At 44.1% G+C, this 26,518-nt stretch overlaps 6 protein-coding genes across 14 annotated transcripts in view; 4 read left to right on the top strand and 2 right to left on the bottom strand.

Annotated features, from left to right (window-relative positions):
* LOC108158134 (longitudinals lacking protein, isoforms N/O/W/X/Y) overlaps positions 1 to 11,593 on the top strand; it is a 61,367-nt gene extending 49,774 nt beyond the window's left edge. The window contains exon 5 of one of the 6 annotated variants that reach the window (XM_017290323.2): positions 9,765 to 11,593. In XM_017290323.2, coding sequence (XP_017145812.1) covers positions 9,765 to 11,050 — 1,286 coding nt within the window. In that variant the 3' untranslated portion in view covers positions 11,051 to 11,593. Of the gene's footprint in view, positions 1 to 2,310; positions 3,719 to 3,931; positions 4,858 to 5,632; positions 6,100 to 6,384; positions 7,006 to 9,764 lie in introns of those variants that run through there. The other 5 variants (XM_017290334.2, XM_033391304.1, XM_033391302.1 and 2 more) reach the window with 5 other exon arrangements.
* A 628-nt stretch (positions 11,594 to 12,221) lies between these two features.
* Positions 12,222 to 13,509, bottom strand: LOC108158137 (peflin). Its single transcript, XM_017290350.2, has 4 exons — positions 13,410 to 13,509; positions 13,142 to 13,352; positions 12,788 to 12,931; positions 12,222 to 12,720 (listed from the first exon to the last, which is right to left on the bottom strand). Exons 1-4 carry the CDS (start codon positions 13,416 to 13,418, stop codon positions 12,494 to 12,496), a joined length of 591 nt encoding a protein of 196 aa, XP_017145839.1. The 5' UTR covers positions 13,419 to 13,509; the 3' UTR covers positions 12,222 to 12,493.
* A 28-nt stretch (positions 13,510 to 13,537) lies between these two features.
* On the top strand, positions 13,538 to 14,693 carry LOC108158136 (translin). The gene is made up of 5 exons (XM_017290349.2): positions 13,538 to 13,673; positions 13,727 to 13,814; positions 13,868 to 13,964; positions 14,021 to 14,136; positions 14,202 to 14,693. The coding sequence occupies exons 1-5, from the start codon at positions 13,599 to 13,601 to the stop codon at positions 14,525 to 14,527; spliced, it is 702 nt and encodes a 233-aa protein (XP_017145838.1). The 5' UTR covers positions 13,538 to 13,598; the 3' UTR covers positions 14,528 to 14,693.
* A 118-nt stretch (positions 14,694 to 14,811) lies between these two features.
* LOC108158135 (carnitine O-palmitoyltransferase 1, liver isoform) lies at positions 14,812 to 22,652 on the top strand. 4 transcript variants are annotated; one of them, XM_017290344.2, is made up of 9 exons: positions 14,812 to 15,029; positions 19,006 to 19,187; positions 19,252 to 19,989; positions 20,047 to 20,246; positions 20,304 to 20,642; positions 20,752 to 20,817; positions 21,383 to 21,764; positions 21,823 to 22,182; positions 22,243 to 22,652. In XM_017290344.2, exons 2-9 carry the CDS (start codon positions 19,047 to 19,049, stop codon positions 22,363 to 22,365), a joined length of 2,349 nt encoding a protein of 782 aa, XP_017145833.1. In that variant the 5' UTR covers positions 14,812 to 15,029; positions 19,006 to 19,046; the 3' UTR covers positions 22,366 to 22,652. The 4 variants fall into 4 exon arrangements, with proteins under 4 accessions (XP_017145833.1, XP_033247199.1, XP_017145834.1 ...); XM_017290345.2 differs by lacking the exon at positions 14,812 to 15,029 and adding an exon at positions 17,072 to 17,280; XM_033391307.1 differs by lacking the exons at positions 14,812 to 15,029; positions 20,752 to 20,817 and adding exons at positions 17,073 to 17,280; positions 20,987 to 21,046.
* On the bottom strand, positions 22,494 to 23,393 carry LOC108158138 (peptidyl-prolyl cis-trans isomerase-like 3). The gene is made up of 3 exons (XM_017290352.2): positions 23,301 to 23,393; positions 22,994 to 23,230; positions 22,494 to 22,925 (listed from the first exon to the last, which is right to left on the bottom strand). Exons 1-3 carry the CDS (start codon positions 23,301 to 23,303, stop codon positions 22,680 to 22,682), a joined length of 486 nt encoding a protein of 161 aa, XP_017145841.1. The 5' UTR covers positions 23,304 to 23,393; the 3' UTR covers positions 22,494 to 22,679.
* Positions 23,394 to 23,667: 274 nt separating this feature from the next.
* LOC108158508 (chromatin assembly factor 1 subunit B) lies at positions 23,668 to 26,448 on the top strand. The gene is made up of 2 exons (XM_017290880.2): positions 23,668 to 24,367; positions 24,434 to 26,448. Exons 1-2 carry the CDS (start codon positions 23,778 to 23,780, stop codon positions 26,352 to 26,354), a joined length of 2,511 nt encoding a protein of 836 aa, XP_017146369.1. The 5' UTR covers positions 23,668 to 23,777; the 3' UTR covers positions 26,355 to 26,448.
* Positions 26,449 to 26,518: the final 70 nt, after the last annotated feature.

Genomic DNA, 26,518 nt, shown 5'->3' with positions numbered 1-26,518 from the left:
AACAGCGCATGTGATGGACTCGAATTGACCCATATACTCGTACAAGAGAAAAGAAAAAGAAAATACCATACTCTTATGTGGTCCATAATGGCAAGCTTTCGAGTCGTATAGTTAAAGTGTAAAGAAAAGCATGTGATAAATTTCTATATAATTTGATTAACAAAAAAAAAAATAACAATTTACTAACACAAACCCCCTTACACACACCAACAAAACACAATACAGACAGCTAGCACATAGGCAAACATCAAAGTTTGAGCAGATTTAGATGGGTAGGAGGCCTCTTGCGAAAGGATACTACCTGGCCGTACCATTGTATGTAAAACATAAACACATACATCCAAGAAAAAGTGAAATATTTTTCGAGAACTTGTACTAACCCAGATAACTCTTTTTCTACTAATGTATTCTTATTATTTCTGTTCATAATTAATATCAAAGATTTAAAAACATCCAAAACACACACAAAATACACATTTTTAAAACGTTGTAAACTAGGAGCTGTGAATGTAAAATTATATATAAAGAAACATATATCTATGTATATATAGATAGCTACATACATACAAACAAACAAACAAAACAAAACATACATACATACACATATGTATGCATATATATGGATCGATGTGATTAATTGTGATTGAAACGTAGCGAAGCGAAACGAAGCAAGGAACAGATCTGATCAGATCGGAGCAGGGGAGATCGCAGATTGGGAGGGCAATAGGTCGGTTACGGAAATGAGAAGGGCTTTCTTTTCAAACACACACACACAAACACTAACACACTCAACACACAAACATAATACAAACAACACACATATATAACTGAAGAAAATCGGATATTTTGTTTGTCTCTATTAAGAATCATTTTCTATTCGTTATTTCTTTAGTTCGTAAACTATTATTTTATTCTATTGCTGCAAAAATCTAGTGAAACGAAAATGGGGAACTAAATTCAAAGCACACCGCAAACACAAGAAAATCAATAAATATATTAGCCATAGGTTAACAAAAGGAAAAATAAAAGAAATGAGAAATGGATGTTATTGCTGTTGACGCACGCCTTACGAATTGTTAATGTTGAAAATAAGAAGCATCAAACACCAACCGATTCGAGTTGTAACCAATGTACCATAGCTTAGTTTGCGCCAAGAAAAAAATTTACAAAATCAAAAAAAATGAAAACAGAAAATTCAAATGAAATGTATACATAACGAAAACCAAATTGCTTTTGCACTGCAATTTAGATTAACGAATGGAGAAGAGATACCAATATATTTACACAGTAAAAAAATCTAACGAAACAAAGGACATTCAAAATGCCAGTTAGACTATGAAAAGTGTGCTTAAACCAATTTAACAAAACGAATTAAATCTAGTACGAATTCAGAGTAAATTTAATTATGTAATTGTGTATAAAGCCGAGAAACGCCTTAAACAAAATTTGTGAAACTATTTTAAATGTTAAACAAGTAAAACGATCTAATTGTTATAAGTGAACAGGCAAAAACCAACCAACAAATAAAAGTAAATTAAAAAATATATTAAATGATAGAAAAAAAAACTGCAAAAATTCATAAATCTGTTTGACGATTTCCATTTCTCCCTCTTAGTTTCCTGGTCCAGCCATTATCAAGTGAAACTCTTTAAAAACCCTGAACTAATATAGATTTTTCTCTTCTTCTAGGTGGATTATAATGGATCGACTTCAAGGAGACAGAAGACCCTTGGGTGGCCCTCACATGCCTGACATTGATATTGTATTGAAGAGTGAACAGATCATAGTTATATAACACACAAAATATATGATAAATGTAATTTGATTTGCTGTATTGTTGTAGTTTTGAAAATCCCACCAACGACACCAACACCAACATCTGATTTTGTGATTTATTCTTTTGTTCTGTATATATTCTCAAGTTTTTGTTTATAGAAATGCTTGAGTGGCTTTTGTCTATGTGCATACATGTAGCTCTCTGGGGATTGTGTCAACCATACCATAACGTCACCACACACCATCATTATCAGTCACCATCACCATCATCCGTCCCCCACGCCGCTAAACTCCATAAACCGCAATGAAACACCACCACGAACAACAGTCACCACCATCGCCTTCATCATCAAAATCATCTTGATCATCGGCGCCTATTGGGTAGTAGCCAAACAACACTAAGATCTCTATATTATTTTATTAAACTATTTCTACATAGCTTAAGTTGATGTTTGATCAGTTGCTTGCCAGCCATTAATTTGATTTTGTTTCGTTCTCCTTTTTGTTTTGACACCTCCGTGCTGTGCTGACCAGCAGACATCTATCCCATACTGGGCAGTCTCCTGGGCGTGGAAACCTCGACGAGTGCCACCGCCAGCCACGACGACTACTATGGCTATCTCAACAACAATAGCAGTGGAACTAATGCCAACACCAACGCTAACGCCACCAATGCCACCACCACAACGTCGAGCAACAATCAGAGCAGCAGTCTGCGTGCCTCCAATCCCAGTGCGGGCATCTCCCGCGACTCCTTCATGCAGTGCAAGCACTGCAACCGCTATTATAAGTCGCCACAGAAACTGCAGGAGCACGTGCGAAAGTACTGCCTTAAGCAGAAGAAGTACAAGTGCGTGTCCTGCGAGTACCGCTCGCGCCGCAAGGATCACGTGCTGCGCCACGCCAAGCGCAAGCATTGCATGCTCTATGAGCAGTCTCGCGACGATGAGGAAAGCCTGTATGTGATACGGAATGAGGATGACATGAGCAACGACGAGGCAACTGGCGATGGCGATGGCGATGGCGATGGCGATGGCGACGGCGATGGGGACGGCGATGCAGATGATGGTGACAACGATGTTGGGGGAATGGACAGCGATCTGGCCGCAGCACTGTGTGAAATTAACTTTGACTTCGCTGGTCGCGATCTGACCATCACGGCTGTGCCCATACCGGAGAGCGACGAGGACGACGACGACTACGACGATGATGGCTAATGAAGCTGACCCGATGAGCAGCATCTCGAGAGGCGTAATGTGAAATGTTTACCAAATGAATAATGACAATAGTTGCTTGTCCAAGTAGTAGCTACCTCCAACGCGTACTTGTGCCTGTGCCTGTGCCTGTGCCCGCACCCACCAACAAACAAACCAACCAATCGATCCCAGCCTTGTGGCACTCCCAGCCTCCCAGCCACATTCCTGCACAAATTACTTAAAGAACTTTTAACTTACATACAATTTCTCTGAGCGCATTCCGTTTTAACTTTTTAACTCTCTCGTTTTACTTTCTTTATGTTGAGTTATGCCTAAGTTAGCCGAATCGGTCCAAGACCATTTTATTTAAATACATACACCCATACGTACATGCACCATATACGAGTAAATATAAATACATACATAGCCCCATATGCAGACATATGGAAAAAATATATACTTAGTTCTAGTGTGGTTGGTGTTCTCAAACTCAAATATTCTTGCCAGCAATTAGGGCTTTCGCATGTGAAGCAATCAAAGACTTAAAGCGCCATTTATTTGCCACTTTTTCAACATGAATATTCCTCAGTTGTACATTTAAAATTCTATCATATGTACCTACATATACGCCTATAAATATAGTTATCGGTTCTACAAAACAAAATCAGAGTACGAGTTAACCAAGAATTTGTGTACTTTTTATTATATTGTAAATGCAAGCGATTAAGAATAAAGCAACAAAATCATATATGCGTTACAGCAAAAAACCCAAACAAGCCCAAGTTTATAATCCACACCATCCCTGAACCCACACTCCACCAATCCCAAAACATATTGGACGGGTCCAGCAGCCAGCTGAGACACTTGTTAATGCTACATGTAATTATATTCCATATCCTTCAGGGACTCGGCCAGCGTCATACTAACTAACCTCTTCTGTTGCTTCACACTCTTTGCAGATGGCTACTGGACCATTCTGGAAACAGTGCCCTACTCAATTTCCAGTTCCACTGGAGCCCAATCCCCCAACCAGACTCTCAGCACTGGCGCCGGCTTGAGCAATGGCGGAGGATCGAGACTTCTGTCGGGGGCGACGGTTGTGGTGGAGCTACCGCCCGATGACCTCGGCAACCCAGTGGGCAACATCCAGTACACGATACCAGCACTTACAAAGAATGCCACCACGAACACAAACACCACCAGCCTGCTCCACAAGCCCCAGGCAACCACTATACAGATAGTGAAGCAACAGCAGCAGTCACAGCGCCACCAGCTAACGATCCAGCAGACGCAGGCCCGACAGGAGTACATCAAGATAGACACTTCTCGGCTGGAGGATAAGATGCTCCTGCGCGATGTGATGCAGTATGGAGCCACTAGCATATCAATGGCACCTTCCAGTATGGCCAGCACTGCTGTGGTATCCAGTCATGATTCTGGCCTTTTGTTAGCCGATGCGGATGACGCCGAACGTGAACTGGAACTAGCTGCGATGAAGGTGGATTCACACGAGAGCATGCTGGACGACGAGTACGGGGAGAAGATGCACGGCGATGAGGAGACTCACGTGCATCACGATAAGTTGTACATTAATGGGCTGGGAAATACCCTTCATGCTGCCACAACCATGACTCTTCAACAAGTTTCAAATGAGTTTGGGTTGGACGACAGCAAGTTTGCCTGCAATGTGTGCGGCAAGACCTACAAGATCAAGGGCTCCTTGAAGCGGCACAAGAACTACGAGTGCGGGGTGGAGCCCGCCCTCAAATGTCCGCACTGTCCGCACAAGTGTAAATACAAGTCGGATCTACGTAAGCACATGAACCAGAAGCATTCTGATTCCGTGGAGACGCTTCATATGGGAATTTAGGTCTATGGAACTGTACGGTTACATGAATTCTAGTCTGTGTTTAGCATTTGTTGTTGTGTTACTGAGTGAAATGTGTGATGAATACAAAGAGTAATTAAACCCTAACTTCGTGTAGTCTGTAACAAGTTTGTAATATAGCCACAGTTACGATCTCAAAGTGTAATCACATACGTTTAAGCTAGCGGACTAAGTCACGATCAAACTCTCAAGTCAAGTCAAGTTCTAGTTGAATTGCTCAATATGTAGAATATGTAGAATCAAATTTTGAATTAGCTCAACGTATAAGTATTTTAAAATCGATACATACACAAGTAATATTTTAAACCCTAACCCAATCACTGCGTATTAACCTTGTATATGAAAGTAATATAAATACTAATAAATAAATGTTTACAATCGAATCTAAGACATTTATTTATCGATCTGAACTACGCGACTAAACCAAACATCAAAAACTAATATGCTTCTCTCTCTCTATTTAGGAACACTACCCGTGGACTGTACTATGCCGAGGCGGAAGGATTTGCAGATAGGACTGCAGAGTGCTGCACCAACTAAAAAGGTCTATTCATATTTACATATATTAGTATTCATACTGATTGCTAGTGCTAAGTAGTCCAATCATTTATCAGCCAATAAAAATGTCAAACTGAAAAGAATTTGTTGTATTCATCACCAAAATCACCAGAACTAGAGTGAATCGAACCCTTGTACTTTGTGTGATAGATATATGCAGAGGCCTAAAAACCAACCACATCCTGTTTCTGTTTCTGTTTATGTCTGTCTGTAGATTTTGTGCGGCACGGTCCCAAGAACCAGCTACTGTGCCAGTGCGGACGCTACTACAACACGATGAATCGTCTGTCACTGCACCAGCGCGAGGAGTGTCAGGACTTTAAGCGATTCCAGTGCGACTACTGCCTTAAGTGGTTCAAGCGGCGATCCCATCTGAACCGCCACAAGAAGCTGCACGATGCCGAGCTGGCGGCAGAGCCAGCCATTCACAAGCAAAAGCCGAAGGCCAAAACCACAAAACAGACTGCAGATGGAGCAGGAGTAGAAGCGACGGCAGCCACAGAACTCGAATCTCTATACCTCTATACGTCTGAGATTAAAGTGGAGCATGAGGAGGAGTTCATTTAAGTTTTGTTAACAATTATTATGCATATTATAGACAAGTTCTCGTTAATGCCAAAACCCGGAAAACCATGACTTTTGTAAATAAATAGACGAAAAGAAAAGAATCGTTGATTGCAATTTAAGTCAGTTAATTCAGTTCCTTCCTCAGAGTCTTTAATTTCTTTTACGAGTAAAATAAACGAAATTTATTGTTTGAGTCCCTAATTTATAGATTTCTGAACATGCGTGTGTGGGTGCAACTGCGTGAGTGTGTGTATGTATGTTTGTGGGTCGCGTAGCTTAATATAGTATTGTTTCCCACATTATTTCGTTACAAAATTTTAGTTTTAGCGAATGCAGTTGTTTGAGCTTATGATTTGTATTTTTTATTTTGATTTCCCAAACCTTTTTCTCTCGTTGCAGAGGTTTTTGAGAGAAAATATAACTTGCGCACCCAGGAATCTTTGGGCCTCCAGTCGGACTATTCCGCCGCCAGCACATCCAGGCCATTGCCAAAGGTGGGAGCCAGGGAGCGCAACTCAGCCAATACTTCGCCGACGCTGACGCTGGAGCAAAAGAGCGAGAACGAAGAGCCGACGAACCGTGTCGGCACTTGCAGCAAAAATGGCAACAAGAAGTCATTGGCCAGCAACTCAGATGCCATGATAGCATTGCAACAGCTGGCGTCCATATCGTCGGCCCGGTCTTTGCACTATCTCGCTCAGAAACTACCCATCGACACCACCAGCTTGGTGCCGGGCCGTGAGCTACCGCGCCAGAGCGCCAAGCGCTTCCCCCAGTACGAAGCGAATCGATGTCCGCTCTGCGCTCGAGTGTGCCGCTCCCAGGCCTTCCTCAACGAGCACATGCGCAAGGAGCATTCGGTTCTCATTTAGTTTGAGAAACCCCGGATGATGCGTCAAGAAAATTGGATTCCAGGATCATTTTGTATTTTTTTGATAAAAGAAATCGTACCAAATTGAAATGAAGAGACCAAAAATACAAGAACTTGTTCTATATTTAAGGATGAGCCAAAAATTAAAACTCGCCTAATTATTAAGACCAGAGTAATCTTGCTTCAAAAGCATTTAGTTTCTTTCAGATAAATCTAAAAATTAAATTCATTACAATAGTTAGATACATATGTACAATGTAGGTATTAGAGAGGGGAGTTTTACCACTTTTATTGTCGGTATAGTATATAAAACCAGGTCCAATCTAATCTAGTAACTTTTCTACATATTGCTAATAAAAAGAAACAAATCTTAAGCGTATACGCATACATTTATCGTTTTACTATATATTAATATTTCAGTAAACCATATTTTAAAAACTATTAATTATGGCTTTCTTCATTTTCATTTTTTTAGTTTCACTGAACTACGTTTTATTCTTTCTATAATGGTTAGTATTATTTATTTATACTTTAAATTATTATTTCATTAACGTTTTTATTTCTTATTTATTTTATTCGCAGAAATTCGCTCAAATGCTGAATATAATAAGCTACCAAAGGAGTATCAAGGTGGGGATCGAACAGGCAAGTAAACGCATAGATCCTAAGATCCTTTCAATGTAAAAACACAATCAGATTCAGGTTTCAACACAAAAAGATGAAGATAAGGATATAATCCTTTTTCAAACAGGTTATATTAACAATAGTTTTCAGCCAGACCCAAGAGGGATGGCAATGGCTGAGAGGGGAAGAGAAGTGCAAAAATCTCAATTCATACAGATTCTGGGCAACCACAAACTAACTGTACTCGCAACGCTCTCTGACGCTGACTCTCTCCCACTCTCTCTCTTACTCTATGATTTGTTCACCCACGCAAAACCCAGAATGAGGGAACGGACACTGCATACACATAAATTAGGATGGTTTGTTTTCTGTGTGTGTTTTTCTAAAAATAAGTTTTCCATTCTCGTCTGCCTGACTGCCTGCCTGCCCGACTACCGCCTGTCTGCCTGAATCTCTTGTGTGTTGGTGCGAGTGGACGTCAAATGGCTTTTGCAGTCCCGCTTCCCACGTGATTTTCCGTTGATTTTTTCCATTTGGCAATGCGCATGCGTGCCGCTCAAGGTCCGATTGCCTGCCTGCATTATCGGTGTCCTCTTTGGGCTTTGCCTTCGCAAAGCCTAAACACACACACAAATGCACATGCATACATATATACGTGCATGGGCAGGACCCGATGAGGACCCACAAGTTTTAAGGGCTGGTTCCGAAGCTATTTGTGTGGGATAAATTCCAGGAAAATTCGATGGAAAATGTTGATAGTCAGGATGATTATGTCTGTGAGGGTCTTAAGAAACGAAACAGCTTCAAGCTGCAGTTCCACAACACGCATACATGAACAAGAGCATGTAAAGAAATTTATTTCTGTTGTCAACCTCCCTTAAGTTTTCCTAGGCTGACCTTGAAATACATTTTTGTGAACAGATGCATCTGGAAGGTACATACATATGTATGGATAAACAAGAAAAACACCACCGGAAGCTAGACATAAACTCTGTGAGCGCCTGCTCGGATTGCTTTCTCTCTCACAAACACACATACAAATAGAGAGTTATTCTCAGAGAAAGTTTTCCTCTCCCGCTCTTAAACTGTCTGTGCCACGGCACTCATAGATACACACATGCATATGTATTTGAAGATACAACAGAACGCACGAGAACAGCGGAAACAAAAACAACAACTGTTGAGTTAGGTAGAAAACCAGAGTAAAAATAAATCAAGGATTCTTCACAGGCGATGGCCTGCACTTGCTGTGCAACAGATACACACGCACACACAAAGACGAGAATTTTCCGACCGCCTGAGTGTGTGTGTGTGCGTGTGTGTACGCGTTGCAGCTGCGCATAGGATTTAGGACTCGGATGCGTTGTTGCCTGCGCTTCGTGCTTGGATGGGATTGGAAATTTGTAAGCTAGGCTACGTCGACTAGTGCCGTTTCGATTGTGTTGCAGTGTGGATGCTTTTCGCGGCTGGTTGTGCGTGGGCGGCGGGCGCAAGGGAAAGCTGGCAAAGCTTGACTTAGCCATTATATAAATATTCGACTGTGATATTAGTGCATAAACAAAAGCTCTGCCCCCAGCCATCCGCGAATAGCAAACACCGGCCACAGCAAATAGCACTGGAAACATATATTAAAAACCATTTGATTAATCTGAATTTGTGATTATTTACAGGTGGATTCGGACACACACAAACGAAGCTCTATTATGGATATACAAGCGAAACATTGAATCGAAATTCAAGACATCACTAACCTATTCTTCTCTATTTTCACAGATATAGCAGGTAATGAGATACATTTAAAATGGTTTCGGTTAAAAAACTCACCCACCACAAACATCTCCAACATCATCATTACATCATCACATCGAAGCACCACAGAAAAAAAACCAAAAACAATTTTAATATTATTTGCTCCGCCAAAAAAAAAAAGCTACATATTTAATTTATGCCAAAAATGTGTTAAAAATATTAATAAAAGTGAAAATTACGTGTACCCTTGTTTATTTAATTCTAAACCAAAATTACATGTGTTTGCGTTACTTAATTTACCGTATTTTGCTTTTAGTTTGTTGCATGCTTTCATATAACACTTTTCCATGCCGTAACCCTAACATTAACCCAAGCAGCCCGAGAGTTACAACTTGCTTTTTCATTTGTCACAACTCATCAGTCGTTCGACAAAGCTCATACTGAAGGAACTAGAAAAGAAAGAGGCGAATCTAAAAATAAGAAAAAATAATTGTTTGTTGGCAAAAACTAATCAAAAATATGTTTCCGATTGCAGACTTAAGCAGAAAAGAGAACACCGCCCCAGGAGTGGGAACAGCAGAGATCCAGCGCAGTTTCCAGCGTAGCATTCTCAATGGAAGAAAGCGCGACGAACAAAAGGCCCAGGCGCCGGGATCTCACCGCAAGCGTCTGTCTGTGTCTGAGGTCTCGGACATGTTGTTCGAGTTCTACAAGACCAAGTCGGCCAAGGTGCCCAAGCAGCAGCAACTGGACCACGCAGAGGTGACTCAGTATGGCCAGGTGTCTCCCACTTCCGGCGAGACATTGGAGCCTTCCACCATAGCTGCCATTGCCGTCTACGGCTCCGCTTCCGATACGGCTTCAAAAAACTTGAATGCTGATGAGATAATGGGCGCTGCCGCTGGCGCTGCATCATTTCATCCGCGAAACAAATACTCTCTGAAGACAGCGGTCCCTACGGGCCTTGGCCTGGGTGGGGTGAAGGCCATACCAACTTCTGTGTTGGTTGCCAACAAAACCATAGCTCCAGTTGCTCCAACGCCGAAGCCACAGGCGGCTGTCATAGCCGAAGCATTGATGCGAAATGGTCTGCACAGCTTCCAGCAACAGATTCGAGCGCAGGAGATCATGCGCCAGCAAACACCTCAGCGTCGCATCAAGGAGGAGGTCGAGACTGCAATTGGAAACGAGACCTCGCCAACCAAAATATTGGAGAACCTCTTGCTCAAGCAGCAGAAGCGGGATCTGCGCCACTCGGAGTGCGAGAACGAGCCGGGATCATCAACGGAGGATGAAGATGATGGCCGCTTCCATGCCTTTGACGATATACATCTCATGGAACAGAGCGGGAGCAAGTTCGGCAACAGCTCGATGAACATGTTCCATTCGAGTGCCCACGGAGGCTCCACCAACTCCATACTGGAAGCCCAGGCCCAAGTCTTTCGCAATCTGGAGTTTACATTGAGTGACTATGGTGGAAGCAGCAGCAACGGGAGCATCACCAGTCCCAATGCGATCGGCCTGGATGGCGAACCAGTCTACGAGTGCCGTCACTGTGGCAAGAAATATCGTTGGAAGTCTACGCTGCGTCGCCACGAGAATGTCGAGTGTGGTGGCAAGGAGCCATCTCACCAGTGTCCCTATTGCCCGTATAAGTCGAAGCAGCGCGGAAACCTTGGCGTCCACGTCAGGAAACACCACACCGACTTGCCCCAGCTGCCCAGCAAACGCCGCTCCAAATACTCCATGAAGGGCGACGGCATGAGCGGCTCCATGTCCGACGATTCCCAGGGCAAGCTGATTATAGACTGCAATAAGTAGGAGAGAACTCTCTGCTTGCGATTTGATACCAAATAATACTTTTATGGGGACCAACTGAATCTTCCATTTAACTTGTAACCCTGTCCAACATATACACATACCAACCACAAGGGAGACCTGCAATCTCTCGCATTTTTGTCTTGATTTGACGAATTAACGAATAATATTTCTTGTCATTTATGTGTCATCCCAAATATTTAATGTTTACTTGTAATGTAATAATTTATATAATATAAGCACTCGTAAACCAATCTAATCAAGCAGATAATCAAATTAGACCTAAGGCAACGTACGCCAACAACTGCAAACCGAGTAATATTTCACGCTGCGTATTATTTTACACTTTGAATCTGATATCGATATAGCTTATGTAAGATGTGAGAAACACGATTGACTTTATTTTTATACAATTTTATAGTTAAGGATTTTTATGCCCAACATATTTACAAGAATCTTTTTTAAAAGGCAACTAATTACTAAGATATTATCAAACATTTCACCGTTGTCCAGAAATAAAAGTATTCTTAGGGCTCTTTATCTGTATTTTCGAAACATTTATAAGATCCTGTCCCAGAAAGACATTTCCACGCCCTTGCCGCCCCAAAGATCTCTTAATTAAGTTTGATCAAGCTTCCTAAGACAGAAACCCTTGACAATTCTCGGATCTCCTCAATCGATGCCATCTTTCTTGATAGACATACATATGTACATGTACCCGTACTCTGACTGATCTAGTTTTACAGAGAATCGTTTGGAACTTGCCATTGGAAAATCCATTATCTTATTTGCCTTATTCCCCTCAAGACATTCGATTCATACATTTATCAACTTAAAGACTGAGTTTTTGTACTTTAAAAATTGTATACCTATGACCAAAAAGAAATAGGGAACACTTCACGATTCCCAAGCCGAAAACCAAAACAAAATTAATGTCTAAATGTTTTGTCATACTCGTACATATGTACATTACTCATAAGCTTTGTATTGTCGCACTGAATCGCTCAAATTTTCAACACAATAAGTAACGTGCATACAAGAAGAATATACAATACACATACATATCAACGAATATACAAATATAGGCGTAGGGCAGTGAAACTGCTAAGATAAGGTTATTATTCTACAAAAAACTTTTGATATGCAATTTTTACTTTCAATAAAACCATTTAAATTTCGTTTTATAAATATATGTACTTTATTTTAGGCGCAAGACACTTTGTACTATGTGTTAATCGAGCTGTAATAACAAATACTTTTGAAAGGTGATTCTGGAACCAGGAGATTGCAATAACATGACTGTGAGAGGACGATGAATATCTAAGCTAGCAAACACCATATAAATTTAAACAAAATGCACAGTAAACGGAATAAGAAATGTGTGTTAGAAGGCTGTGCCGTGTGCAAGAGTTTGGATTGCTTTGGAACAGTTGCTTCGCTCGAAGTTTAATATGAGCAACCGATTGCCACAGTCAAAAAGTCTTCAAAGCCTATAGTGATTGTTCCGTTTTGCTGTGTGTCCCGCTGACGGAAGGCCTCCGTGAAGCGCTGCACTTGCACACAAAGTACAATGAACTGGTCCACCGAAACCTCCTTGTGGGTCTGTGGATCGCTCTTCTTCACCAGAAAGTTGATGAATTCCGGCGAAAACCGAAAGCCCATCTGAGTGAAGGCTGTGGGCAAGGAAAAGCCATTAGTAACCATCAACCGATGATAGCATTATGATTTATAATAGTTTACCCTGAGTCAGCTCGCTCTCCTCGATATGGCCAGAGGAGTCCTGGTCGTAGGTCTTGAAGACCTGCAGCCATTGATTAATGTAGTTGTAAAGCTTTTCAAACTCGTAAACATCGATGGTTCCGCTAGCGTCGTTGTCGAACATGCCTGCAAGTAGTGGGTAAGTTTGCCATTAAGTGCGATTGAATAAACATAATAAAAAGCAGCAAAAGTTAGGTAAACATTCGAGATAGTGTCTGACCGGCGATCTAACCCAACACGCCCGTGTGCTTCTACATTTGGGGCGGCTGGCAGTTCCTTCACGCCGTCACACTGATGACTGACGTCACAATAGAGACTCCAAAATAGACAACTTACTAATCATTAGCTTGCATGCGTTATCCGAGAAGTGATCGCCACGCCCATTTACCAGCGCCGCCTGCAGTTCGGAAGCGTTGATCTTTCCAGATCGATCCCGATCCACCATAGCGAACCACTGCTGTGCCTGTGAGGAGACCTGCGAGTTTTGGGGTGGAAAGGCGCCTGGCGGTGCAGCATAGCCTTGATTGTAGGGATTGTAGCCTTGACCCTGCAAAAAACAAACTGCAATCTATTTGTAGGTCCCTTTAAGTGGATGAGAACGTACGTAGGACATTTTTCACAATCTTTATTTAATTTTAATTGAAACTTGAAGCCTTTGTATGTGAAAAGCGTTTTCCAGCACTGCGTCTACCAATCGATTTCTTGCCTAATAATCGATATGGCGATTTGACTATCGCATTATTCTGCACCCATCTCTAGCGTCCAAACCGGCATAAAGCAAAAAGACGACAAAATGACGAATTTCGTGAATATAAATATGTTTTCAAGCTACCAGAAGTATATAGACAACGAGCAGGAGCTTCGTGAGGTAAGTGGCCATACAAGACCCAAAGAATAGTTTTACCGGAAACTTCATTTTAGAATATCCGCCTTGTGGTGAGGGAAATCGAGCATCTGGCGAAGGACGCGCAAATCAAGTTGCAGATAATTCACAGCGATTTAAGCCAAAGTAGGTGACGCATTTGCAACTTGGTCGGTCTCACTAACTCCTGTATCGTTTAGTTAGCGGCGCCTGCGGCTCGGCCCGGAAGCTAATCGAAGCCTGTGCCGAGAAGTATGTAAAATTGGCCACATTGGCGCCACCAGGGCAATACTACAGGTGAGTCAGAGATATTTGGTCCCCTATGTGGGTGTGTAATGCTCTGCTCTCTCCAGATACTCCGATCACTGGACCTACATTACACAGCGGTTGGTTTTTCTTATTGCCTTGGTCATTTACTTGGAGGAGGGCTTGTTGGTGACTCGCGAAACAGTGGCCGAAATGCTGGGCTGTGAGTGGATTAAACATTTTCTGCCTTTAGCATTTTTAATTTGCATTCGATTGCTCTGTCAACAGTGAAGACCAAGCCCGGTGAAGGCTTCCACTTGGACGTCGAGGACTACTTGCTGGGCATATTGCAGCTTGCGTCGGAGCTCTCGCGGTTTGCCACGAATTCCGTCACGATGGGCGACTATGAGCGCCCCCTGAACATCTCGCACTTTATTGGAGATTTGAACACGGGCTTTCGATTGCTCAATCTGAAGAACGACGGCTTACGCAAACGCTTTGATGCCCTCAAATACGACGTGAAGAAGATCGAAGAGGTTGTCTACGACGTCAGCATACGTGGCCTATCCAACAAGGACAAGGATGGCGAACAGTCGGCAGCACCAGTCGAGTAGTTCAGCCCATACTCGGATTAAAAAGACTCCACTTTCCTTAATATCAAAAACCATCTGAAAATTTCAGTTTATATTTAATCTAAGACACCGGTACAAGTGAACGATGTTAAGCTTGAAAGCGCATTCTTGCTCTGTTTAAATATATCTCAGTAGTCGGGAACTTGCATTTGTGTATGTAACGTGTGGATTTACGTGTATGCTGCAGCAGTAACCCTTCTGTTGTTGCTTCGATCATATGGTCGAAACTCTCGCGCTTGTTGCTGCCGCCGCTCTCCGAGCGAGTCTCATTCTCTCTTAACCACCGGAACGCTTACAACATTGCGCGCACGCCTTTGCCGTTTTCGTCGTCTGTCTCTTGGGTCTTTTCCGCGCTTTGTGCTGTTTTCTGTTGTTTTCTTCGAGTTGTGTTCTTTGATTTGTGCATTTGGATTAAGAAAAGAATCCGTAGATTGTCTTCACTTCAAGACTACAACGGTGGGCGTTTGCGTTCACCAAAAACTTAGTAAGTGCTTGTGAATCCATTAGCATTAACCCTGAACCATTTCCGATTCTTATTTGGGTAAATTACCCTTAAAATGCCTGATTCTGTTGCTCCAGCGACCTGGGCTGCCCAATTACCCCTCCCCCACACAGAAAAAATTCAAAACCAACCAAGTCCAACCAGTTCGTAAATAATTGGGTCACATGCAAGTCCCAGCCAGCACCGAATAGTGAATTTTCTCTACAAATCGCATGGAAACTTGTTTGAAAAAGCAGCAACTAAAAGTGAATAATATTGTATTTATTACAACACTACCCGCCGCCGCTGTCTTTCCCTGGCTCTGATTGTTGTTTGTTTTTTAATAAAGTCGTTGTTGTTTTACGCTGTTTTTTTCAAAACACGCTTTTCTCAACGCGGTTCAAAGTCCAAAACGAGTTTATATACGGCTTGACGGCGGCGCTGCTCTGCTCTCTGAGAGCTGAGCGCCAGCTTTTCTGCTCTGAGTGGGTGCGCAAAAGCTGCGAGAGATTCTACTGGCAAACATCTGTAAAACAGACACACACCTATACACAGGCAACTGTGTGCACTACGTAGTTACAGTCCCGTCTCTTTGTCTCTCTTGGCCTGGCTACGTGTCTTGCTGCAGTTTCCTCCACTGCCCATATGCATACAAATAAATGTATGTATGTACACATATGTATGCATTTAAGGGGAAAACAACCTTATCCAAAAGAGAAGACTAACAAATGGCAGATCCACAATCCAATGTTTACCTAAGTTGAAAAGCTGCTCAGGTAGGATAGGTACTATTGACCTCCTAATTGCCGCGGCAGCTGTGAATGATATTTCAGAGAGGCCCGACTGGTTCCCCCACCCTTGTCTTTGCCTTTCCCTTGCTTTGCCTTTGTCTCGGCCGTGTTAGACATGCGTCGTTGGCGCTGGCGCTGGTGCTGCCATGGTCGTATCGTCGCAATTTCAAGTGGCCGAGGTTCAAAGTCCACGCTGGAGATATACGAGCCATCTTGTGATCTCTTTCATTCGTCTGGGCTGGGTGGGAATTAACTCTTTTTCCAGACTTTTAAGGCAGACCAATCATTTAGATAGCCATAGGCCTCCCAGACATGCCAACCAGGCAGAAGTGCCAACGCGTCGCTGATTGCACTAGGTTATTTTGGCAATTCCTAGAATTATCGGACTGCGCGCCCGTCCTTATCAGCCTTGGCCGCCGAATTGCGTACTACACAAATTTCACATGCCCCCCCACGGGCGTAGTATGAATGCTTGGACTTTCAACTATAAATAGTTAGACGCGATAAAACCTTTCAATTGTTGCTTATCGCAGGTTTGGTCATTTTAATGTTATAAAATCAAATCATATAAGACTTGTTTTTCAGGCCGTTTATCGTCTGAAGTAAGTACACACGTAATCAGGCTAACCACCCATGTAACCCTGATAAGATTCAATTGAAATTTGTGAGAGAAGTTCTTCACACTGAAGTAGTGGCGAGAGAATGCGCCACCTTACATAAATAGACGACAGCATACGAGTATGTACATACATACATATGTACATATCTATTTATATTTATAGAAAGGCCAAAGTCCCAAGCCGAAACTGGACATATCGGGAATTAAAATTATTATTCACATCATTATCTTTATGATTTGGTAGTACAGTACCTCACCTCCCTTCGATAATATAAAACATTTGAGCACCACAATCTCTACTAGTTTATGACTATTGGAAATAGTATAGTATTTGTATAGACTGTGTGGGCCAAATATCCAACTTGAGCAGGAGATAACGATTTGACAATCATTTAATGCATGTATGTAGATATATTTTCCACCATAGGATCTCCATTTGCTAAACTCTGATAAGCCTTTATCGATCCTCGGACAGACACACTCAGAGAGGAGAGGAACCGTGGGGAAGAACCGGCATCGGTCAACACACTCCACGAGCCCCTCGATTCGTGACGCACCCACACACAGACACACAAAACTCGTCTCTTGCCGCCTTTTAAGACCCCATGCGCGTGCAGCGAGCACAGTCTGGTTCAGTTGGCGCTCGGCCGTTCAAGTGATCAAGTTGTTTTCTGTTTTTCTGGTCCCGCAAACCAACCGCAAATCGCAAGGCTAAAGGGAACTCGCTGCTCGAATAAAAATCCCATTGTGCTGTTTGTGTTTCTCTCTCGAAACACTGTTAGTGCAATTAATTTGAAAGTGATTTCGAGAATTGGCTTCCGAAACATTTGAATCGACAAAGAAGGTTTGTTTTCCATTAAGCTGAAGGTCGACCGTAACGAACGCGGCGAAGAAACACAAATAGTGGATAAACAGTGTTTTTTTTTCTGCAACTGTGGCATTTTTGCGGGTTTTCTCGGTTTGCTTTTCCTATTATGATCTCTCTCCCTCTCTCTCACTTTTGACCCAAATTCTCCCACATGTTATTGATAGTTGAAAAATACATTTCACGTTGAGATAGCTGCCTTATCAGCTGTGGTGGGGACTTGTAGCTTGTTACATAAAACCCGTGTTGGCCCCACCGCCACATGCCACCCCCGCGCGTACACACACACACACAGTGGGTGGGGGAATGGGGAAGGCAAGGTCAATCTAAAAAACCACATCAATTTAAATTTTCTGCAATATAATTAAAATCTAGGAAGAGATCACATCACAGAAAAGCAATGATGAAAAAATCGGTTTGGACTTTGTACCGTCTCGACCACAGTGTCGGGGCCCAGCGCAAGAGATCTCTGCTGCGACTACGACTATAATAAAAGGCAGCAAATCGTATTGGAATTTGTTGTTTTAGTCTATGCTATTGCTGTTGCTGCTGCTGCTGTTGTGATTGCTGCTCTCTCGCTCATACGCAAACAAATAAAAGCCGGCAGCGCGCTGCTCAAATTATTAGGCATCGTCGCATAGTCGTCGCCGCCTCGATCTGGGTCAAACGAAAACGAATTTGTATCTTGAAGGGGTCTTCGATGTTTTTGGAACTGGTTTATTGATATGCACGGACATGGACAATAGCATAAAAGACCCACTGCACTGACCTTCACTGCCATTTTTGTTTACCTCGCTCCAAGGTTTATCTGATCTGATCTAGAAACATAACGCCTGCAACACTATGCTGTGATTGATATTATTAGAATTCCCCTATATTACTATTTGTATAGTTCTAGAAGACTATAAGTAGAAATGCACAGCAATATATACATACATGTATGAATGTATGTTCTATGTGCTTTGGCGTACTAATAAATTTCAATAGCTGTCATATAGTATTAGACGCTGAGCAATAACAATTAAAAAACTGAAAATGCATACGATTACGAGTCTATACACAGCAAATACTCGTAGGTCTCAAATCAGTTTGCAATATAAACAGGAAATGGATCTGCTACAAGTGATCGAATGTCGGTTTTTTTGGCCAAATTTTAACTGTTTGCTGTCTACCCTATCCACCCAACATATATAGAAGTGATCAGCAATCCAGCTAGCTATAAAATCGTCTAGGTGCTGCTGCCCAGACTTAGAGTCCGAGAGGGACGCTATCTCGAACCTCGTTTGGGGTTATCGCTTGAATGAAACTGCTTTCAGTGACGTCAATCATCAATTGCATGTAAAATGTTATGACATCGAATCGCGCGAAGCGAATAAAATTATTAAACAAGATCCGAGTCGTGCTATATTTTGCTGAACTTTGCACTCCTCCGTACATGAATATGGCAAAGTGCATTCCGAAAGTAGTTTTACGATCTGCAGCGCATTTCAATTCCATTTAAATTTGGGTAACTGGCCAAGATGTTGGTCAACACATGAATCACTTATTTCAGATGTCTGGCCAATACAAAAGATATCTTATCAGCTCAGCTATTAATTGTTTATTATGACGAAATACTCACACATACAAAGTCGTAGTGTTTAAAACAAAAGAAGAGATTATCGCGCAGACATTAACCCATTTTGAACCGTCTATCTCCTGCAGAACATTTACATTGGGTGTGACGTCACCGATTGCCTGCAGGTATGGCTGAAGCCCATGCCGCCGTTGCATTCTCGTTTGCCATCACCCACGAGGGCTTCGACATCAACTATGACCACGAGGTGCTCAATCTCGTGTGGAACTCGGGAGTGCGCTCCTGGAAGAAGCGCTTGGCTCGTGCCAGGGTAAGCTTAACGATACATTTGATAATGATATATTTGGATTAACCGTTTCGTATCCTCGTTTCAGAATGGCGTGCGCAACGGCGTCTATCCGGCCCACATCCAAAGTCTATGGCTTATTTCGGCCATTGCCCTTGGATTGCACTTTGCCGGCTACCAGGCTCCCTTCAACCTGACCAACAGAGTTCTCGTTCATCTTCCCTCCAACACAACTAACTGGCAGGTAACTGCCTGCTTCCTGGCTGCCCTGGTGATCTGGCTCTCGATTTGTTTCACCATGCGCTACACCCTGAAGCTTCTACTTATGTACAAGGGCTGGATGTATGAGTCCAGGGCCCCGGGAAGTCGCGTTTCGCTGCCCACCATGTTGTGGGTGGCTGTGGTGCGCGTCTTGTCCAGCTGGAACAAGCCTGGCTTGTACAGTTTTCAGGGCTCCTTGCCACGTCTGCCGCTGCCATCCGTCAAGGACACCATGACGAGATACCTGCGCAGTGTGCGACCTCTCCTGGACGATGATAACTACTCGAGAATGGAGCGCCTGGCCAAAGAGTTCGAACAGAATATTGGCAAGAAGCTGCAATGGTACCTCATCCTGAAGAGCTGGTGGTCCACCAACTACGTCTCCGATTGGTGGGAGGAGTATGTCTATCTGCGCGGCCGCAGCCCACTCTGTGTCAACAGCAACTTCTACGGCACGGATGCCATCTTCATGAATCTGACCAACAAACAGGCAGCCAGGGCGGCCAACGTGGTCCACCTGCTTCTCAATTTCCGTCGTCTCATCGAGCACCAGGAACTGCAACCTGTAAGTTAAACAACACAATATGACAATTAAAACCTATTAAGCAATTCTCTTCTGCAGATCATGGTCCAGGGCATGATTCCTCTGTGCTCTTGGCAGTATGAACGCACCTTCAATACGGCTCGTGTTCCGGGCTTGGAAACAGATCGCATCATTCACTACAAGGACTCCAATCACATTGTGGTGCTGCACAAGGGTTGCTACTATAAAATGATCATCTACCACAAGGGACGCATCCTGCGTCCTTGCGAGCTTCAAGTGTGAGTTCGTGATCAGATTCCCAATACAATTAGAAACTAACATTTTCTTTTTTCTAGTCAAATCGAGGAGATCCTAAAGGCCAAGGCCACTCCCATGGATGGTGAGGAGCATTTGGCTGCACTCACCGCCTGGAATCGCTCGAAGTGGGCCGAGGCTCGGAACACGTACTTCTCGCGAGGCGTTAACCATGTCTCCCTGCGGACCATTGAATCTGCAGCCTTTGTCCTCTCCCTGGACGATGAACCATTCGAATTTGATCTGGAGCGGCCCGAGCTTCTCGACAATTTCGGAAAGAAGCTGCTCCACGGCAACGGCTACAATCGTTGGTTCGACAAGTGTTTCACCGTCTGTGTGGCCACCAATGGACGCGTCGGCTTCAATGCGGAGCACACCTGGTAAGTGTAATTCGAACTCCGTACTGTTCTTTTCAGACCAAGACGTTTCGTAGCCTTGATTTGCCGTAATCTAAATTCTTTGAACAATTTGAAACCCACACAAACAAAGGTCTGACGCTGCCATTGCCTCACACATGTGGGAGAACCTGATCGTCGACGATCTTGTATCGGATGGGTAAAGTGATCTTTTTTGTACGCGCCTACGTTTGACGGTGTCGGTGTCGGTTGGATACGTTCAATTTGAGTTCTTGACTTTGGTTTTGACATGTACATACATACATACATATTTTTAATTAACTCTGGTTGTGGCCTAACAATTGATTTAATTTACGCATTTTTTATAGGGCCGATGCACCGGTTTTGGGACATCTATGGGAGTATATATTTGGTGATGATATTTATGGGTAAACACTTAATTTCCAAACAATTCAAAATGTAATTAAAGGTGGTTTTGGGAAACCTTGAGGGCCTGCACATGTTTAAGATTCTCAAATGCATTCAAACTGTCGCACTCACCGTATGCGGCAGATATACAGTGGAAAACGTTCTTAGCATGTAGCCAGCCCAGAACACTGTATTCTACAGCAACCTTAAACGCAAACACAAACTAATTCTCCCATATTTCTGTGACTAACTATTGTTTCGTAAGGTTAACCAAAGCCTCTTAATTACGTTGCCTTCGTTTACTGCCTCACAGAAAAGGAAATACTTCTTGATCTAACCAAACGCATACCCTGCAGATACGACGAGGCTGGCGACACCAAGGGCACACCTGAGTTCCAGCCCCCACTGCCCACACGACTGAGCTGGGATCTTACACCTTGTCTGTCCAAAATTGATGAGGCCACCATAGACGTGACCAAGCTAATCAATGAGGTGAATCTGCGCATTCTGGTGCACCAGGAGTACGGCAAGGGATTCATGAAGAAGTGCCGCATCTCCCCAGATGCCTACATTCAAATGGCCCTGCAGTTGGCCTATTACCGAGATGCGGGACGATTCTCCCTGACATATGAGGCTTCGATGACGCGCCTATTCCGCGAGGGTAGAACTGAGACAGTGCGCCCGTGTACTATCGAGTCCGCAGCGTGGGTCAAAGCCATGCAAAACCAAAGCATATCGGTAAGAGGTGGCCCATAATATAGTTCGATCCAAGCCTAATTGGTTTTTCTATTCGCAGAACGACGAGCGCGTCAAGATGCTACAGGCAGCCTGCGATCGCCACCAACTGGGCTATCAGGATTCCATGTGCGGAAGGGGTATTGACAGGCATCTCTTCTGCTTGTACGTTGTGTCCAAGTACTTGGAAGTGGACTCGCCCTTCCTCAACGAAGTGCTCAGCGAGCCGTGGCGCTTGTCGACTAGTCAGACCCCCCATGGGCAGACGCCAAAGATGGATTTGAAGAAGCATCCGAACTGCATCAGTGCCGGAGGTGGCTTTGGACCTGTGGCCGACGACGGTTATGGTGTCTCCTACATCATAGCTGGAGAAAATCTGATATTCTTCCATATCTCAGCAAAGACAACATGCCAGCAAACGGTAGGGCTTGGCTTTTATTACTCCCAATCGAGCTCCAGCTGATCGAAATTTATCTTTCAGGATGTCCAACGCTTCTCCGAGAACATCTCCCAGGCACTGGCCGACATTCGCAGCATGTTCGAGCAGCACATCAAGGATCATCCGAAGCCCGCTAAATCAATCCAAAACGGCGCCTCCACATAATCCATGTAGTTGCATGTAGTATGAGATTCTTGTTAGCATTTGTTTTCTCTTTTTTAGTTGATCGTTTTAACATTCATCTTATACATTTGTCTATTGTAAGTTCCATATTAAGTGCAAAAGTCTATGAAAAAGTTCTAAAAGCAATGCAATTTTATATTAACTATTGTGACTCGGCTGATTTAGTCCTAGACCCTTTTGCACAATATTCTATGTTTCTCAACCAATTAGTCTGTAAGTGAAGATATCATGTAACTTAAGAGCTATAAATACGTTTCATTTTAAGCAAACGGATTTGTCTTTGTTCTCATGGTCTCTTACGTCGCCAGGGGGTTGGCGTGTATGGTTACGCCGTTGATCTTCTTGTCTACGTGCGGGCGGTAGTTCTTGGGGTTAACCGGCAACTTCTCCAGCTCATCCAGGGCATCAAATCCGTCGATAACGCGACCAAACAGCGTGTACTTCAGGTCGAGGTTCGGCTGGGCGGCGTACGTGATAAAGAACTGGCTGGCATTGGCGTTCGGCCCATTGTTGGCCATTGAAACCATTCCGCGGTCAGTGTGCTGCAAAAACAACAACGGAGACGGTGAGACCTGTTCATCGCAATGAAAGTACTTTTCCCGCCACCCACCTTTACGGTTTCCTTGAACTCGTCGTCGAACTTAGTTCCCCAAATAGACTGGCCGCTTTTTCCGGTATTGGTGGGATCGCCGGTCTGGACAATGAATCCCTTTATATTTCGAATGAAGACACAGCCGCTGTAGTAGTCGCTCGCACACAGGGCGAGGAAATTCTCGGAGGCTTTTGGGCAAGCATCACAAAAGAGCTCGATTTTGATGTCGCCCACGTCGGTATGTAGCGTCACGGACTGGAAATCAATTAAATTAATTTTATTTTATTTATGTTTTCGTATTTTATGAAATGTGATTGTTGTTTACCATTTTTTTTTACAGTGAGTAAGGGGCAGTGTGACCGCAGATTTATAATAAAAAATATACCGTCCGACCCTCAGAAATATACCAAAATATACCGTCTCAGTTTTAAAATATACCTGTTTCAAGTCTCAAGTATATCAGTATATCAGCTGTTTTTGAAATGATCGAAAATGTATCTAGAACTTCTAGAGTTGCGCAAATTGTGGGTCTCAGCTTCAACGTGCTGCCAACAACTTTGGGAATTACTCCACATTTTACATGTTTACACATTTTGCTACATGTCAACTACATATTTTCTGAAACTGTATGTCTACCTAAAAAATACCTATTGTTTGGGTACATGGGATTTTTTTCGCTCTTCGTTACGGTCATGTCGAAATTGGTCACACTTCGCGTTTTTAGGCGCGAAATAGTCCGCATAATTTTTTCATCAATTACAATTTTGTTCATAAAGTTTAATTTAAGTAAGACAATAATAACATGAAATGCAAAATACCGGAGATCTCGTGGCACAACCGCGATCCAGTTTTGAGTGTGGACATTCAGATGAACGGGCAGAGGCTGAGGTCGCCGACGATTTGCCGACTGGCTTCTGGCGGAACAGATGCACATGTCCTGATCTGGTACGTGAATCGGAGCGACAATGGAGATGGCGTCGACTTGGAGCTGGCTGTGGATCTGTCCCGACATCAACGTGCGGTCAACACAGTTCGCTGGTCGCCCAATGGCGAGCTATTGGCCTCCGGCGACGACGAGAGCGTAGTGTTCATCTGGAAACAAAGGGCCGACCATGAAGTCGTCAACATTTTGGACGCCGATGGCAGTAGTGACCAGGATAAGGAGTCGTGGGTGACGATGAAAGTCCTGCGGGGGCATAGAGAGGATATCTATGATCTGAGCTGGGCCCCAAATTCGCTATTCCTTGTGACAGGTTCAGTGGACAACACGGCGATGGTGTGGGATGTTTACAAAGGAAAGTCCCTGGCCATTCTGGAGGATCACAAGGGCTACGTGCAGGGCGTAGCCTGGGACCCGTGCAATCAATTCATAGCCACTATGAGCACCGATAGGTAAGCACCACTCTTAGGAACCACTGCCAACCTTTTGCTGACTTGTCTTTTACTTTGCTTTTATAGACAATTGCGTATCTTCGACGCCCACACTAAACGAGTGCTCCACAGGGTCGCCAAGTGCACCCTCCCTGTGAAGGAGGGCCATGAAATGCATGGGAGGAACATACGGCTGTATCATGATGGCTCATTGCAGACTTTCTTCCGCCGATTGTGCTTCACCCCAGATGGCAAGCTGTTGATCACTCCCGCAGGAATCACCGACTACGATGGCGTCTTAAAACCAATTAACACCACATACGGCTTCAGTCGTTACGATTTAGCGCGCCCGGCCTTTGTACTGCCCTTTCCCCAAGAGTACGCGGTTGCTGTGCGCTGCTCTCCGGTACTGTACCGTCTGAGACCGTACAATGCAGATAAGAATCCCCCAGTCATCTCGCTGCCGTACCGCATGATCTATGCCGTCGCCACCAAGAACTCTGTGTTCCTTTATGACACCCAGCAGCCGGTTCCGTTCGCGATCGTCTCGAATATTCACTACACTAGGCTCACAGACCTAACGTGGTCGGGCGACGGCACTGTACTGATCATTTCAAGCACGGATGGCTTCTGTTCGCTGTTGAACTTTGAGATCGATGAATTGGGCGAGCGCTATGAGGAAATGGATGCAGTGCTGTGCGCTGCCTTGATGAGTTCAGAGAATGCTCTGCCACTAAAGAAAAAGAAACCGAGAGCCAGAAAGGTATCGGCAGATGAGAGACCCGCTACACGTAAACCGTTGCAGGAGAAGACCAAGACCAATCGCAACAGGAAGACCCCTGAGTCTGACATTCAAGATGTCAGAGAGATTGAAATTGATGCCGAAAACGATTCCTCCATGCAAAGTGCCAGTTCATCCATCTCCAGCAGCCCCAAGCAGAATACGAAAGCAGAGGTCAAGCCAACACAGATCTCTTTTAGGCGTTCCCCACGCAAAGTCACCGCAACGACAGCTCCCGCGCCGATTGCAATACGCCGTTCCCCGCGTAAACCTGAAGATTCGGATGTACGCGTCTCACAGATCTCTGTCAAACGCAAGATTGGCTCAGGGACAACCGGCGATCAGACACCAACACCCATTCCCATACGCCGCTCGCCACGAAAAGCCGAGAACACAGAAGCGACTAACGTGAGCGCCTTACCCATATCTGGGAAACGCAAGATCAGTCCATTGCCAGAGCCTCCGACAAAGAAGCATCAGAAAGCCATCGCTGGCACGACTGTTCTGGATAAGAAGATGGTCAGCTCAGGCGAAACAGCCACACAGACTCCTATGCAAGTCCCCACACACCAATCGCCACGCAAGACGGTGGACGCAGAAGCCACCAAAGCGGAGGCCCTATCGATTTCTGTGAAACGCAAGAGCAGCCCATTGCCGGAGCCTCCGACAAAGAAGCTTCAGTCGGATATCGCTGGTATTGCTGTTCTGGACAAGGAGATTATCAGCTCTGAGGAGAAGTTCGAGTCGCCAGAGAAGAAATCCCGTCCAGCTACCCCCATTCAAGTTCGTCGCCAGCCCCGCACTCCCGGAAGCTCCAGTAGCTTCTCCCTCACACCCAAGAGCCAGCCCGCCAAAACAGCAACGCCCATTGCAGTGAGGCGCACTCCCCGTGTACTTGTCGAAATGCCCCGCAACTCTCCTGTGGCCCCTATGGAAGAGGCTATGGATGCTTGGCCCCTCGAAGAGGAAGACCCTCCCATGCCAACGTCGACGAAGGAACCGTTGCCAGAGACAAATGAGCAAGCGAAGAATCCAGTGTCCATCAGTGACAGCACCTGTGAGCGCACTGAGGATATACGTCTGGTCTATGAGGACACCCAGGAGAAGGCGGAGACCCCTATAAAAGCGACAGTAGCAAAACCTTCAACGCCCAACAGTAAGACCCCGCGGCGGGTTTCCTTGCGAACCATCTCCACGCCCAAGTCGAAAAAGAAACTGCTGGAATAGACAAAGCAATAGCATAGTCGTAAAATAATTCTAGAATTACAAAGTTATACAAAAATTAAACAAAATAAAACGCAAGGCATGGCATAAAGAAAGACAATTATGTTAGTCATATAGAGAATAAAAGAAGATGACTTATGGTACTCTGGAAAGCGGATACTGGAGAC

The sequence above is a fragment of the Drosophila miranda genome, chromosome 3 (assembly GCF_003369915.1).
Source record: "Drosophila miranda strain MSH22 chromosome 3, D.miranda_PacBio2.1, whole genome shotgun sequence".
NCBI lineage: Eukaryota > Metazoa > Arthropoda > Insecta > Diptera > Drosophilidae > Drosophila > Drosophila miranda.
Note: the sequence above shows the minus strand (reverse complement) of the source record. Positions and strands in the feature narration are given on the sequence as shown.

Bases quoted from the DNA above. Each gene is read 5' to 3' on its own strand.
- LOC108158137 (XM_017290350.2), bottom strand. The intron at 12,932-13,141 runs GTAAGTTGTCTA...CACTACTTGCAG, and splicing joins CGCATGCAAGCTAATGATTA to GCATGTTCGACAACGACGCT. The intron at 12,721-12,787 runs GTAAACTATTAT...CCTTGCCCACAG, and splicing joins GGAGAGCGAGCTGACTCAGG to CCTTCACTCAGATGGGCTTT.
- LOC108158136 (XM_017290349.2), top strand. From the start codon at position 13,599: ATGACGAATTTCGTGAATATAAATATGTTTTCAAGCTACCAGAAGTAT. The intron at 13,674-13,726 runs GTAAGTGGCCAT...ACTTCATTTTAG, and splicing joins ACGAGCAGGAGCTTCGTGAG to AATATCCGCCTTGTGGTGAG. The intron at 14,137-14,201 runs GTGAGTGGATTA...CTCTGTCAACAG, and splicing joins AGTGGCCGAAATGCTGGGCT to TGAAGACCAAGCCCGGTGAA.
- LOC108158135 (XM_017290344.2), top strand. From the start codon at position 19,047: ATGGCTGAAGCCCATGCCGCCGTTGCATTCTCGTTTGCCATCACCCAC. The intron at 19,990-20,046 runs GTAAGTTAAACA...TCTCTTCTGCAG, and splicing joins AGCACCAGGAACTGCAACCT to ATCATGGTCCAGGGCATGAT. The intron at 20,247-20,303 runs GTGAGTTCGTGA...TCTTTTTTCTAG, and splicing joins CGTCCTTGCGAGCTTCAAGT to TCAAATCGAGGAGATCCTAA.
- LOC108158138 (XM_017290352.2), bottom strand. The intron at 22,926-22,993 runs GTGGGTGGCGGG...TTGTTTTTGCAG, and splicing joins AGTTCAAGGAAACCGTAAAG to CACACTGACCGCGGAATGGT.
- LOC108158508 (XM_017290880.2), top strand. From the start codon at position 23,778: ATGAAATGCAAAATACCGGAGATCTCGTGGCACAACCGCGATCCAGTT. The intron at 24,368-24,433 runs GTAAGCACCACT...TTGCTTTTATAG, and splicing joins GCCACTATGAGCACCGATAG to ACAATTGCGTATCTTCGACG.